Here is a 14,959-nt window from a genome sequence, read left to right on the forward strand (position 1 = left end):
CTTTGATAGTTAAATTTATGCATTTATATTTTTTGGCAAATTTTATGATGTAAAAATTAGAAAATGAATCCTCTCCATTTTTTTAACACTTGAGAGAATAAAGTGTGATCTCTTATTTTTAATTTTATAAGTGGGACCAAAAATAAATAAAAAAGAGAACAATGAATAGTGAAATTAAATACTAAATACTATGCAATTTTTTTTTTACTAGAGATGATCCACTCCCTTTTATCCTATTTTTTACATTTGTAGAAATGACGTACATGTGTCTAATGCGTAACAAATGACTTGGTTGGGGGACTAGAAGTGAAATTCTGCAGAATTGATCTCCTCCTTCACTCTTTGCATTACATAATTTTAAAACTTTCTTTGCTTGTATAATTAGACTTAGTTAAATTAATTAATGTGAGATAGAATTGAACCCCAATTTGTTGGATTTTTTGAATTGTTGGTATTAGAAAACAAAACAAGTAGGCTTGGTTGTATTGGGTTATTTGATACTGAAACATTATTTAATTTCAAAACCTCTTCAATGAAAAAAAAAATTTCCCAAAACCTAGGAGAAAAAATCAATTCGACCTATATATCCTTATTCTTTTCGTAATGAAATATGTCTTTAAATTGTTTTCAAATAGCCTAATAATTACTTATTTTATATAACTTTTAAATGCTTAAAGTTAGAGTTATATTTAGTTATTTAATATTATTTTATATATACTTAAAAATGTCCTTTAAAAATCTAGAATACATTTTTAACTGTCTAAATTAGCTATAATTTTACAATCTTCACATTTTACAATCTTCACATTTTAATATTTTATAATATGTAATCAATTAATTATTCATTAAATTAATCTTTATCACGATTTATTTATACTAAACTTTCAAAACTTCTTTCTACTAATTATAAATACTCAACTACGAAAAATAAAATAATATAAAAATGAAGACAACAAAAAGAAAATAGCTTGACTAAAAAATTGGAGGAGCTTATTGAAGAGGAGGAAAGCTTTGGAGAACGGGATCAAATGGAGAATTAAAAATGGACATTGGATCAAAAATCAACAAGCAGTATCTACTCAGATGTTAATTCCTACTGATTCGCAACTAATTTGGATTAATAAATTTCTAAACAAAAACAAGCAATCGAACTAGCAACTCATAACAGAACAATTCAATACAGACATTGCACATAATATTTTAAAAATTGAAATTGTGAAAGGTGACGATTGGTTACCTAGCTAAGGGAGAAACGAGTTGCTATAATTACAAGAAAAAACAATGTTTGTAATAAAAAAAATTGCTACAAAAATCCTCCTCATCTTCTGCTTCTTCTTCTTCTTATTTTTCATCATCGTCATCATCATCATTCTTCTTTTTTTTTATTCATTTTTTTCTTCTTATTTTACCTTCTCAAGTTTCTTCTTATTTTACTCTCTTAACAACAATAAAAAAAAAAATCAAACAAAGAAGAAGAAAAAATACATAATACTATAAAATTATTTAAAAGAGTATGAATCTACATTCATTCAACTAAAAAAAAAAGAAATAAGACAAAAAAAAACTTATTTAGTCAGGGTTAATTTGTTTTTACTTGTTTGCCAAAAAAAAATTATATGTATAGTAAAACTGTATCACTAATTGATTCAGATACAAAAATTTTTTATAACAAAAAAAACTATTACAATACAAAGTAATATTTTGTAACAATTTCTTTTAATACAAAAATCAAAATTTATTACAAAAGCGGTAACAATTTTTGATCCTTTAAAATGATTTTCATAACAATTTAAATTTTTGTATCATAATATTTTGTTACAAAATACTACTTACTTTTGTAACCTTTTTTTATTCTTTTAATTACAAAAATAGAAAGTTCATTTTAAAACATTTAATTAAATAATTGATATATCAATTAATTTTCTAAATACACTAACTTAACATTTATATAAATATAATCATATAGATAATTAAAATATCTTATATGTCATTAAGATTCTTTTAGAATAAAACAGTTCTACAAATTCAACTAAACACAACTTTTTTTTAACATAAAATTATATCATATCAGATTTATAATTTTTGACCCATCTAGCATATTTCCCTCAATATAAAATCTGGCATGTTGGCATCAATTTTGTACCCCTACAAATATGAACAATAAAAACCAAAATTATTCGAGAATCACTAAAATCTAGCTTTCTTAAACTCTAATTGCTCCTGCTTTTCGTCACTAGCCTTAACAACACCATCAACAAAATTATTCCAGAATCATTAAAATCAACCATCCACAGTTATTCCAGTTTCATAAAAATTATAGAAACAAAAAACTTAACAAAAGCATCAATAACATTATTCTGCCCGAGTTCATAAAACCAAACTAGATCCATTTTAGAATCAGTTTTGTGGTTTATAAAACCAAATTGATACCAGATTAAAAAAGGAAACTTGTTTTAAACCGGTTTGAAAAAATAAAAACCAATTTTAATATTTAAAACCGGTTTTATATACAAACCAGTTTTGAATCCGGTTTTTTTGTAAATCCAGTTTTAAAACCAGATTTTTAACCTCAAAACCAGGATTTTTTAGCCAAAAATCCAGTTTTAAAACCAGTTTTTAGAAATCTAATTTTCAAATAAGATTTTTTAACCTCAAAGCTCAAAACCAGATTTTTTAACCTCAAAACCAGATTTTTTTTAACCAAAAAACCAGTTTTAAAATCAGTTTTTAGAAATCCAATTTTCAAATCATATTTTTTTAAAAGTAAAATTAATACTGAAGTCCTCTGCTGCTTCAATATTACAGTTATGAGTCATCTTGCTCTGCATATAAAGCAAGGTATATAACTCCAAATTTGATGTCAAACATATTAAAATTAACACAAACTAATCCAAACTTATCCAACAAGCTAAATTGGGTAGCAATCAATTTATGTGACAAAGTTCTGCCCAATTAAAATGCTCTGTTATGTAAATTGGGTAATCGCATAATGAAATTGTCTAAAGTTAAAAGAAAAATTAATCAACACTAAAATGAAAATAGACACCAAACAGGCCTCAGATTCCACAATTTACTCTCATTCAATCATTTGATACAATAAAATTTTACAAGCAAAGACAACGTGTAATTCAATTATTGGCAAGCACACTTAACAAAGAAGTAAAACCATGAAATTTCTTGTGCTATAGGAATCAGAGTCATTAAATAGTTGGCGTCAAATAAACGCTCCAAATCCAAAGATCATAAGGAGCAAGGATCATGGGAATCAATGGAGGGTCTATATTTACAAATAAGGTTCTTGGAGATAGCAGCAAGGTTTACTTTGATAACTTTTCAAAATTATTAGGAACTATATTTACAAATAATAATAATAGCAGACTCATCATTCAAATGCAATAAAATTAGATCATGTGTATAGAAGATCATATACTATAAGTCTATAACTACAGCAAAGTAAATAAATTAGATGATCATTTAAAAAATAATACCAATCTAGAACACTTAGTAACATAGCATTATTGCAACATAAATATCTCCAGAGTTACTTGTTTCAGGAACTATATATGTTACCAGTTTATCATTTCTGACTAATTTCACAAAGCTAAACAATTAAGCATTATTGAACCATTCATAAGGATTCTTGATTCATAAACTAATATCAGATGCAAACTCATCTGCACCTTTAGAACGGTAGAACCCATAAAGGAAATGCAAAGAACAGAGGACGGCGGAACAGAGAACAGAGAAGAACCTTGAGGAAAGGCGAGGGTACCCAGAGAACAGAGAAGAACAGAGCTGGTCACGATGAGGAAAGGCGGACGGCAGAACAAAAGACGGCGGAACAGAGTGGCGGTGCGACGACGATCCAAAGAGGCGAAAGCTACGACCAGAGACGCGACGCGCTTGTGGTGGCGGCGGAAGATACGAAACTGCAGTGCCAGCTACCTGCTCCAGTGCCAGCTGCGGTGGAGACAATAAGCGCCGGCTGCGGCGGAGACAATAAGCGCCGGCTGCGGCGGAGACAATAAGCGCCGGCTGCTGAGTTTAGATGATGAGAAGAGTCAGAGAAGACCAAGAGGGAAGAGTCAAAGAGGTTCTGTGACTTACTGACTTCAGATTAGGGTTTTTCCAATTTCGGATCCTAATTCGGATCTGGATCCAGATTTAGATTGGTTAAATGGTTTAGATTTAAAAACCAAGAATTTAGATCCTCTAAATTTTAGATTTTCACTTTAGAGAATAAAGTGAAAAAGTGAGATCTCTCACTATTGAATGTTTTCTCTTTCATGTTTTCTCTTGATCCCACCTATGAAATAAATGGTGATAAATCATACTTTATCCTCTACAGTAAAATTCAAAATTTAGAGGATCCAAATTCACAAAAAAAAACTATAAAATGATGCAATTTCCAATTTGGTTTGGATTTTTTTTTTCTTTAAAACTGGGTTTCTTTAAATGGTTTGGTTTGAATTGGGTTTAAAATCCATAATTTGGATTTTTTGCACAGCCTCAAAATAAATAGAACTTGAAAGGAATTATTTTGATTCAACCATCAATTTTTTCAATTGTCTCGTCCTCCATACTAAGATATATTATAAAGCCAATAAGTTGATTCGATATTTCACTATCAACCTCTTGGTCTAAAAAAAAAAATAGTCTTTCTCTATATAAAGTCGGTTGATTAGGATAAGATTTTGTCCTTTAAGAGCCGTACACTTACTATCATCTTCGAAAGGTCCCTGTCAAAGCATCGTCTGTCTTGTAAACGGATCTCATTAATCGTGCCAGATGATCTCAAAATTACATCAAGTAAACCAGCCATCATACTGTCACTGTTGATCTCAACCTGTAGAGGCAACAAGCAACTTAATCAAACAAATCGGATGAGAAACTTCGTGTGGTAATAGAAGTAGATGCTTTGTTATTATATATTTACGTAAAATCCTAGGTTAGATATTCAAACCGGAATGCTCAGGATCAATTCACTCAAATCCATTGGTTGTACTCATCCATCCTTATTATGAAGGAACTTGAACTTGGGGAACCACCTCCACCATAGGCCTTGAAGTTCAAAGAGTAGAAAATTCATTAATGCATATCAAAGCATTACACAATGTTGCAAGAAAAGAAATGTAGAACAAAGTAGGGCATACCCTTGCAACTTCAGAGGTATCAGTGACCCTATCCATGCTACGCAAGCACATTTTGAGATTATTCCGTTGCATGAATATCACAGCTCCTATGGGTCTATATTGGTGATACATTATACATAAAATTGATAGCATTAAAATAAACTGCAGTGAGGATTAAAATAGCATTAAAATATACTGCCACTTTTGAATCTCTCTAGTAGTTACGAGAACATAGGAAGGAGAACCGACAAATTAAAGATGAACCACAATGGAAAAGAAGGAATTATGTACTAAAGTATACCAGGCACTCTCCATAAAATCCTCTTCCCAACCGAACCCTAAACACCTTTTGCAGCAGTTTACTTGCAGCATTCTGGCGAGATGAAACATGTGAATTTCCTTTAGCGATTAAACCTTCAGCACTTAACTCCAGCAACTGCAATGTACATATCTCAAAAGACACAATATTCAGCAAACACAAGAAAGGTGGATATATTTACAACAATTTGCATCAGAACTGTAAAGAAAGATGGTTCTAAGGCCTGGAGTTTTAAGTACTAGTGCATCACTATGTAAGAGAAATAAACAAAGATAACATAGCACACACCAAATTAGTGCAATGTATCCTTATAACCACCTGAAGCTGTTTTGCTACAATTTCTATTGAAATAGATTTTGAACTTACACTCTTTGACTTAGTTCAAATAAATTAGACTCTTGAGAAGCAAGAAATGCTATGGATTCATATCCATTTGTCTTTAATCCACTTTTTCATATGAATCTAGGTAAATTCCTAAACTTTTATTTAGCAGAAATAAGAATAAACACAGCAGGAACTTAAACTATGATCAGCAATACCTGCTTATACATGTTCGGATTGGAAATGCAGTTAAGCTTTTCCCGCCATTCATTCAGTCCAATGTTAAAGGCCTTAATGTTAGGCAAGGTATATCGGCGAAGATCTCCATCCTCAATATAGCTAAGAATCATCTCCACACGCTCCCTGTCTTTCGAGTCCACTAAACTTGGAACCACACCCTTAATGGAATTCAATCATCCGTATATTTCAGGTTCTCAACCACTGGTATGTTAAATGTTTCAGAAATAAAGTATGTTAAATAATATAAATCCCTACTTACATCAGAATTCATGTCCGCACTTTTTCTTGAAAAGTATTCATAAACAGCACTGGAGCTACTCTTCTCATGGTTAACATGAATCATAATGTTCTCAGCAAGATCGTCGGCAGAGGGAATATTACGAAGCACCGATTTCCGGTGATCAAACCCAATAATCCTAGATAGACAAAGCTGAGTAAATTAATATGCACATGAAAAATGAAACGATGCATAGCACATTAGCACTAGCATGGAAACAGAAAATAGGATGGGTTAAAAAACCAACCAATTGGTAATAAAATAAAAGAACTTCAATGTTAACCTACTTGCATGTTGATTGCTTGGTAAGTTTGAAAATAAATTCTTTTGGTGGAATAAAATCAAGCAGGTAGCAGGTCTCAAGGCCTTCAATGCACAAATCTTCAACCCTATCATACAATATCCAATGCAAGTTATGAGGGAACCAACATTCAAAACAATAACTTTGCAACATTCCAGAAGTTTCAAACACGAAATCAGGTAAGCACTTAATTGTTAGAACTTCCCTAAGACCTCAAAAAGCTCCACCAGAAAAGGAAACAGAGCACCTCCATCAACAAAAGAAAGGAAATTTAGAGAACAGAAGAAGACAGAGAACCTGAGAGAGAGAAATGGAACCGAAGAGAAGGGCAAAATGAGGGCAGGGAGGTTGTGGCGAATGTGGAAGAGGTGAGCAAAGAGGGCGGAGAATGCTCCAGAGAAGGTAGGGTAGTTGTAGACAACCAAGTTGGGAACTTTGTCTTCTGAAGCTTTGGCTATGGCTTCCAACGCCGCATCAGAACGCAAGTTCCTTCTCCTGCTCCCAAACCATGCACACAGAGGGAGGCTCTTCAGTTTTCGAAGCAGAGACACTGATGCAGCCATTTTCTGTTTTTCAACAACGATGTTGTTATTCCACTTTAATGTTTTTCCTCACAAATTTTCTTTTCTCTTTCTCCAGTATGCATACTCATAGGTCATATCTGCACATTCATATTCTTGTGTTGGGTGCATAGTTGTCAGATTCACTGAACCTATTATCTAATCACACTATCACATAACCTATTAGCTAAGTGCAACAAAATAAATAGTTCAATGATCCCTTAGTCACAACACTAGCATCAAAAGAGAGCCAACCACAACAAAATTGAGCCAATCCCATGGGATAAACCAATGCTCAGTAACTCAAAAATTGCTTTCAAGTGCCATTCTATACAAATACAATTAGCATCAATCTAACTATTCTAAACCTACATTAAAACAGCAACAATCAAGTATTAAAAATTAATATAGAATAACTAAAAAATAAAAAAATAGAAAGCTCGCCTCTACACTGCAGAAGCAGAACCAAAGTCACGGGCTCACGGCAGAGAAGGTGGAGGCAGAGAAGGCAATCCACGGCGGAGCCAAGACGGCCGGGACGATACGGACGGAGGCGAGGGGCGCGGAGGAAGCGCAGGCGAGCAGAGGCTGGCGGCGCACAGACGAGGCAGATGAGCCGGCGAGAGGCCCGGAGACGAGGAGGCGACCGTAGGGTGGCGCTGAGTGAGGCACAGAGGTGAGACACCCTGAGGCTGATAGCCGTTGTGTGTGGTGTGTTCTGTGAGAGGGAGAGAGTCAGCGAGGCCGGGCATGGCCGGATGGGAGGGGGCGCCTTAATTACTGGTCTCTATTCGCAAAATTTTTAATTAAGTTTCTATACTTTTTTTTTTTAATTGAGCCATTGCACCAAAATTTTTTTTGAAAAAATTATTATAAAGAATCGTTAGGAATATTTAATTATTAAAAAAGATCTTTAATACCAAAATTAATAAAAAAGACCAAATCTTTTTATAATATTTAAGAAGACGAACCAAATCTTTTTATAACAAGGAGATAAATCTTTTTATAAAAAGCCTTCTTGTCATGAAGGGTGCCTTTGAAGCTTAGCCCATATTGTTGAAGAAGCAAATCCACCTTCCACTCCTCCATGATTTCATAGTCCCCTTTGGTGTAGCGTGGATAGTAAAGAGGCTTTTGAAACTCTGAACAAGTAGTAGGATACTCTTATTGGGTCAATCCTTCTTCAGCAATTTTGTCAATAGGGTAGTACCCAAAACATGTCAAGCTGCTCCAATTTTTATTTCAGGTGAATCTTGCACATATTAAACATGCACAACAATAGCGTATACATGAAACAATTTTGGACAAAATTAATAAAAAAATATTAAGATATTTGAATATTCATTCATATTCTTGCTAATTATTGAATGGTAGACATTTATTATTTGATTATTTTTTATTAATTATTTATTTATTTTTATTTATTTTTTTTGTTATAATTTTTTTTTAAATTAATTAACTAATTAATCTCAAGTGAATATTCATACATATTTATATAGCGTTGAGAATCAAACAGCATATTTTAAAGATTATAAAAAATAATTAAGGATATATTTATCTCCTTATAAAAAGATTTGATTCTTCTTTTTAAATATTATAAAAAGATTTGGTCCTTCTTACTAATTTTGGTATTAAAGGTCCTTTTTAATAATTAAATCTTTTTAACGGTCCTTTAGAATAATTTTTTCATTTCTTTTAATTGGGTCCCTACACTTTTTTTTTTCTTTTTATTTAGGTCTCTATACCAATTCTTTTTTTTTTAGTTGGGTCCCTATAAAATTAAGCCAATTACTACTAAAAATGACTTAATTGAAAAAAAAATTAGTGCAGGGACTCAATTAAAAAGAAAAAAAGTATAGAGACCTAATTGAAAATTTCACGAAACTATAGGGACCAACAGAGTAATTAAACCTAAATAATATCAAACACTCGTCCAATTTCGAGTACATACCATTTTCGGTTCCTATCCATTTTAAAATTAGACTATCCGTCCCTTAATTTTTTAAAAATATCAAATCGGTCTCTATTCATCTATTTCGTCAGACAAATAAACCTTTCTTTAGGTGTTTCTGTTCAGAGTCGTTGAAAAAAGTTAAAGTGTAATGTTTAGGATATGACATGGCCTAAACACATCCTACGTAGAATGCTGCCTATTCGTTGGGACCATTAAATCCCTACACAGTCAGCAAAACAATGTCATTTTCTTTAGAAGCCATTTTGTGTTTTGATGTAAAATTCCACTCTCTCCCTTGTCCACATTTCAGAAACTATACATTACCCTCATTTGGAACATAAAATTATGAAGTAACTCTAAGAAAGTGAAACGTTTCCTCCAAAGCAAGCTGACGGAGACTTCTAGTGAGGAGGTGGTAGCGGTGTTGCAGACGGAGCAACTGATGGCGCTGCTAAGGTTAATGTCGTTATCTGCGTACTTTGGCAGCTTTCTTAGTTGGTGTTGTTAAAAATTTTTATGTTAAATGTGGTTTTTTTAATGAAACTGTCGTTTAGTGATCATCCATTGGTAGTCTAAAAATTATTTTGTTAATGATTGAAAGCTGATTAAATTAGTTAACTAAGTTTTATTTATTGCACATTATTGTTGTAATAAATGTCATGAGAAGTTGTCTCTATTTTTTACTATGGGAGTTAGTTCAAAAGGGACGAAGATGGTGTATTATACTACTATGATGGAAGTTTAAGACATTATCTCTATTAGACATAAATTATGTTAATTTCAAGGATTTGGAAAAAATTTTCAAGGGTCTAGGATATACAAGCTACAAAGAGATGTATTAGTATGATGGTAGTGCCCCTAATTTAGAGTCTGGGTTACATGTTCTTAAGGGAGATAAGGAGATTAATGAGATGTGCAATAAAAAGATGGAGAATGTGGAGTCAGATTTGCTGGTTATCTGTTTTGAGCACAATGTTAGTCAATCAAAAGTTCTTTCAGATATTGTTAAAGTTGATTCTTCTTCTGATGATGATGATAATAGATATGAGACCACTGAAGATGAGCCTTACAAACCCCCCACCTGGATTCGAATCTGATAGCAATAGTAGTGGTAAAGAAGTTAATGTAAAGAAAAAGAGTGTGAGAAAGAAGGAAGCAATGGATTCTGAACAAAAGTGTACTAAGATGAAGACTTGTGTTAGACAAAAAATACCTAAGAAGAAGATGAATGTGTCATCTGGTGGAGTGATGATAAAGACATGTCTCCTAGAACTAAAAAAAAGAAGTCAAAAAGGTATGTTGGAAGAGCTAGAAACACATTCTGTCTCAATAAGAAGGAGGCAGTGGACCAAACAATGGACTTAGTGGACAAGGAGGTAATGGGTCAGGTGAGGTGGATCCAACAACAGAGGCAAGGGATAGCCCAATTCAGATCCAGTGGGTGAAGAAGTGGACTCAGACCTGGACAAGCCCTATTAATATGAATCTGAAGCATTTAACTCTCCAATTTCCATTTTAGATGATGAGCATCACCCAAGATATCCTGACTTCAATGAGGAGACTGAATATGGTGAGATTGAGTTTCAGACAGAACAACAATTTACTACTATGACAATGTTTAAGCAAGTACTGAAAGACTACTTTATCTTTGAGGGTAAAGAATTGATGTATTTAAAGAATGAGCCAAAGAGGATTAAAGCAAAGTGTGCTGTGTCCATGGCTTGTATTCTACTCCTATAATAGTCAGAGTCTGTGTTTTCAAATCAACACATTTATTAGAGAGCACAACTGTGACGAAATTTGAACAGTAATATGGCTGACAGAACTTGGGTAACAAACAAATTGGTGAAGAGGCTGCTAACTCAACCACTAATAACTCCAAAGAAGACCCTGGACCACATGAAGCAGGACTATAATATCCATATACACTACAAGATGATTACTAGAGGTATGAAGGCTGCTAGAGAGAAAACAATTGGAAATTAGCAAGAACAATATGAAAAACTTTATGACTACCTGCATAAAATTCACAAAAGCAATCCAGGGTCTACTGGAATGATTGATGTAACTCCTCAACTAGAAGGTCGACCACTTTTTAATAGGTTGTACATATCCTTGGATGCTTGCAAAAAGGGCCTCAAGGTTTGCTGTCACCCTCTAATTAGATTGGATGGATGCTTCTTAAAGGGGTACTTTAGTGGTAATCTTTTGTTGGCTATAGGACAGAATGCCAATAATTATTTTTTTGTAATAGCATTTGCTGTAGTTGAAGCTGAGAACACTGATTTGTGAAAATTGTTTCTTTCAATCTTACAAGATGATCTTGGTCCAGTGGCTAACAATGAGTGGAACTTCATGTTGGATCAACAAAAGGTAACTTGCATTCGGTTTTTGCCTTTTTTATATGTCATTTATAATTTTATTTTAATTTTGTTTTGATTTTATTCGATATTCAGTTGCAGCTGAATTATTTTTTTCAAATGGTAACTTGAAATTTGGTTTACCTATTTTTTCAGAGTTTGGCTAAAACTTTGTATGAAGTAATGCTAGAAGCTCATCATAGGAACTGTGTCCTACACATATGAAAAAACTTCGTCAAGCACTTCAAAGACAAGCAAATAAAGGGATTAGTTTGGAAGGCTACCAAGAGCACAACAATGAGAGAATTCAAGGATTCAATGAAACTTGTGAAGAAGGTGAATAAGGATGCTTGGGAGTATCTAAGCAAATTTGATCCTGGTATATGGAGCAAGGCTTACTTTAGTCATGGTCCTAATGTAGATAATATAACCAACAACATCTGCGAAGTTTGGAATGCCAAGATCGTGGAGTACAGGGCCAAACCAATTTTAAAAATTAACAGGTTTAATCCTACACTTTATTGCTAATTCTATCTTATAATGTTGTACTGTAGATGATGCAATTGTTGATAATATTTTTTGTGACAGGGTTGCCATGCAAACATATAGTAGCTGCTATATCAAGACTAAGGAAACAAAATCTGAAGCCAGAGGATTTTACACACAAGTGGCTTACAATGGATGCCATAAGGACTACTTATGGGGATTCAATTAAGCCAGTAAACTCTGAAGAGTTTTGGAAGAAAAGCTGCATCCAGAAGCACCAATAATTAAGAGACCCCTAGAAGACCAACCAAAAAAAGGACTGTCGATGTGGTGGCTGAATCTTAAATGCTACCACAAGATTATAAGGTAAAAAAGTCCTTTCAAATTACATGCAGTAAATGTGGATAGAAGGGACACTACCACAAGACTTGCAAAGGAGCACTTGTAAATCCAAATTGGCAACCAAAGAGAAAGGCAAAGCAATAATAAAATAAAAAGAAATCATCACAAGCACCTACAGATTAACCTCCAGAATAGGTTAAAGGATATTATTTGTTATGTTATATTCTAGTTATTGTTATATGCATGAAAGAAGCTGAGATATTTTCTATTTGCACAGGATGCAGAAGGAGTTCAACCAAATAATACACAGAATGTTGTTTCCATACCACTGGACCCAGTGGTATCCCACTGTCTTACATTTTGTAGTTAGTGATTCTTTCTAGTTACATTGATATGGATTAACAACTTACTTCTCTTGTGTACTTAACAGGCTAAAGCAAAAAAACAAAAAAAAAATTCTAAAGAGATCAACCCCTATTTCAGTCCAAGAAGAGGCAAGAGTTGAGATCCAATTCTCATAGTCTGTCCCACCACTTACAGAGATAATTTTATTTGTCAGATTCTTTTATACATTTCAAAATATTTTAGCCCATTAGCATAGACCTTGAATTTTATTGTTTTAATTTGCTTTAGGGAGTGGGTGTCAACATTGGACCTTCAGTGTCTACTAACCTAACTACATTCAATCAGGGAGCAAATTTCAGACCCAAGCAAACAATAACTAGGCCACCAACCCCTACAATTCAGCACCCTTTGCAGCAAGCCAGAATCCCAACCACAACACCACCAAGTCAGCAGCAACAAACAACTGATGGAGCAACTAGTTCAGGGATTGCCACAACTCCGTTCAAGTTTGTTCCCACACCAAGCCTAAATGCACCCCCTGGATTCAAGTAAATATATAGTTTTATGGCACCAAGACTTCATAAATGACATACTCATTTCCATAGTTATGGAGTTTATGAATATTTTGATGTATTCTTTTTTGGTTGTTAAGTAAGTTAGAATATGTAATAGACTTTTGTCTAATGTTATGGAATATGATAGGCTATTGGATAATGATGTTTTGTTGTTTTGTGAATTCAGACATATGATGTTGTTTCTGACTGATACATCAGCAAACTAAAGCAGGCCTTTGTGCTTAACAGTATGAATATAAATATTATGCTTTTTGATTATATATTATTGTCTAGAATTATCATGGTTTCACAATTAGGATTCTTGCAAAAAAAATTCACATTCCATTATATAAAACCTGCAATTACAGAACATATTAATTCATGTATTAACATTGTCCATACATCACTTATTGCAACACAATATATTCTAGAATACTACATACACAACTGCTGTTAATGCAATTAAAATTGCCAATATAACCAATACACTGGACTGATTTTGCCATTTCTTTGATTTTCCTTCAATTCCAAGCTCAATCTTATATGCTCCAATCTATTCTCCAACATCATCATTCTTCCTTTAATATCATTGTCATCTTCATGCCCAAAATATTTAAAAATCAGTTCATCCAGCTAAACGAAATAGTTGCAGTGAGGTCTCCGTCTGCAACTATCATTATTGTGAATACAACTTGTTAAAGCACACAAGAAGTTGAATATATCAATCGAAGATGGAAGCACACTTACATTATAATAGGAACAACCAAGGAAGATCCTGTCTAGGTTCTTCGATGTCCCAGATTCTTGTATGATTGCATAAGTTTCACGCTTCATTTAGGGTGCTGGAACTTGGCTTTCTTCCCCTCACTTGCATTACTACTCGAACCCACCATAGTCTTCCTCTAGCCACAATGTGTATGAGAGGTTGAAGATTGTTCTGGATTGCTCATGGTTGCTGCTAGTGTTAGGGTTTAGAAAAAAGAGAGAATGGGATTTCACATCAAAATGCAAAATGACTTCTAAGCAAAATGACATCATTTTGCTGATTGTGTAGGGGTTTAATGGTCTCACCGAATGAGCAGCATTTCACGTAGGATGTATCCTGGTGTTTTACTCAAATTTTGTTTATGTTTAAAAGAAAACGTGGGTATTTCAATGTCGCAATTGTAACATCAAATAAAATTAAAAGGAATAAAAGTAACAAATAAACATATAAATGCAAGGTGCTAGTGGCAAAGTAAATTGCAGAAATTGAAACAAACTGGAAATTGAAAAGAAGATGAAGGAAGAAACATGAACGTAAAAGAGAAGAAGACGTAAAAGTAGAAGAATTTTATTAATAAAAACTGGGAAAAAGCAAAGTACAAGTGTTTGAGTTCAGAGGAATTACTTAAGATTCCCAATTTTACTCTTTGATGCCAAGGGCTGAGAGCGTTTTGGGTTTCTAAATGTTTTCCAAGAAGAACTGAACTGCTTACAATGTGTTCCTAAAGCTTTATTTATAGACTAACCTAATGTCAGCTAACAGTTACCATTTGTACACCTGTTGCGGGAAATTTAGATTGGCCTGTAACCGTTCTCGCACCTCTTGTGAATTTCAAAAATCAAATAAATAACCGACTGTTAAATGATCTAATTTAATTTAAAATAGATATAAATATTATATATGGAGACATCACCATGTAACTAACTATTTTTTTTTATAATTTTCTTATAAAAATTATATTTTGTCTAACATAATGCCCCCAAAATTTTTCCCTTAAAATCA

At 33.2% G+C, this 14,959-nt stretch overlaps 2 protein-coding genes across 2 annotated transcripts; both read right to left on the bottom strand.

Moving 5' to 3' along the window:
• LOC107646660 lies at positions 3,445 to 7,587 on the bottom strand. Its single transcript, XM_021104240.1, has 8 exons — positions 6,888 to 7,587; positions 6,577 to 6,678; positions 6,272 to 6,428; positions 5,991 to 6,170; positions 5,154 to 5,568; positions 4,964 to 5,061; positions 4,721 to 4,846; positions 3,445 to 4,038 (listed from the first exon to the last, which is right to left on the bottom strand). Exons 1-5 carry the CDS (start codon positions 7,151 to 7,153, stop codon positions 5,416 to 5,418), a joined length of 858 nt encoding a protein of 285 aa, XP_020959899.1. The 5' UTR covers positions 7,154 to 7,587; the 3' UTR covers positions 3,445 to 4,038; positions 4,721 to 4,846; positions 4,964 to 5,061; positions 5,154 to 5,415.
• On the bottom strand, positions 7,168 to 8,239 carry LOC110263715. The gene is made up of 3 exons (XM_021105476.1): positions 8,165 to 8,239; positions 7,595 to 7,937; positions 7,168 to 7,302 (listed from the first exon to the last, which is right to left on the bottom strand). The coding sequence occupies exons 1-3, from the start codon at positions 8,237 to 8,239 to the stop codon at positions 7,202 to 7,204; spliced, it is 519 nt and encodes a 172-aa protein (XP_020961135.1). The 3' UTR covers positions 7,168 to 7,201.

The sequence above is a fragment of the Arachis ipaensis genome, chromosome B06, assembly GCF_000816755.2.
Source record: "Arachis ipaensis cultivar K30076 chromosome B06, Araip1.1, whole genome shotgun sequence".
Classification (NCBI taxonomy): Eukaryota; Viridiplantae; Streptophyta; class Magnoliopsida; order Fabales; family Fabaceae; genus Arachis; species Arachis ipaensis.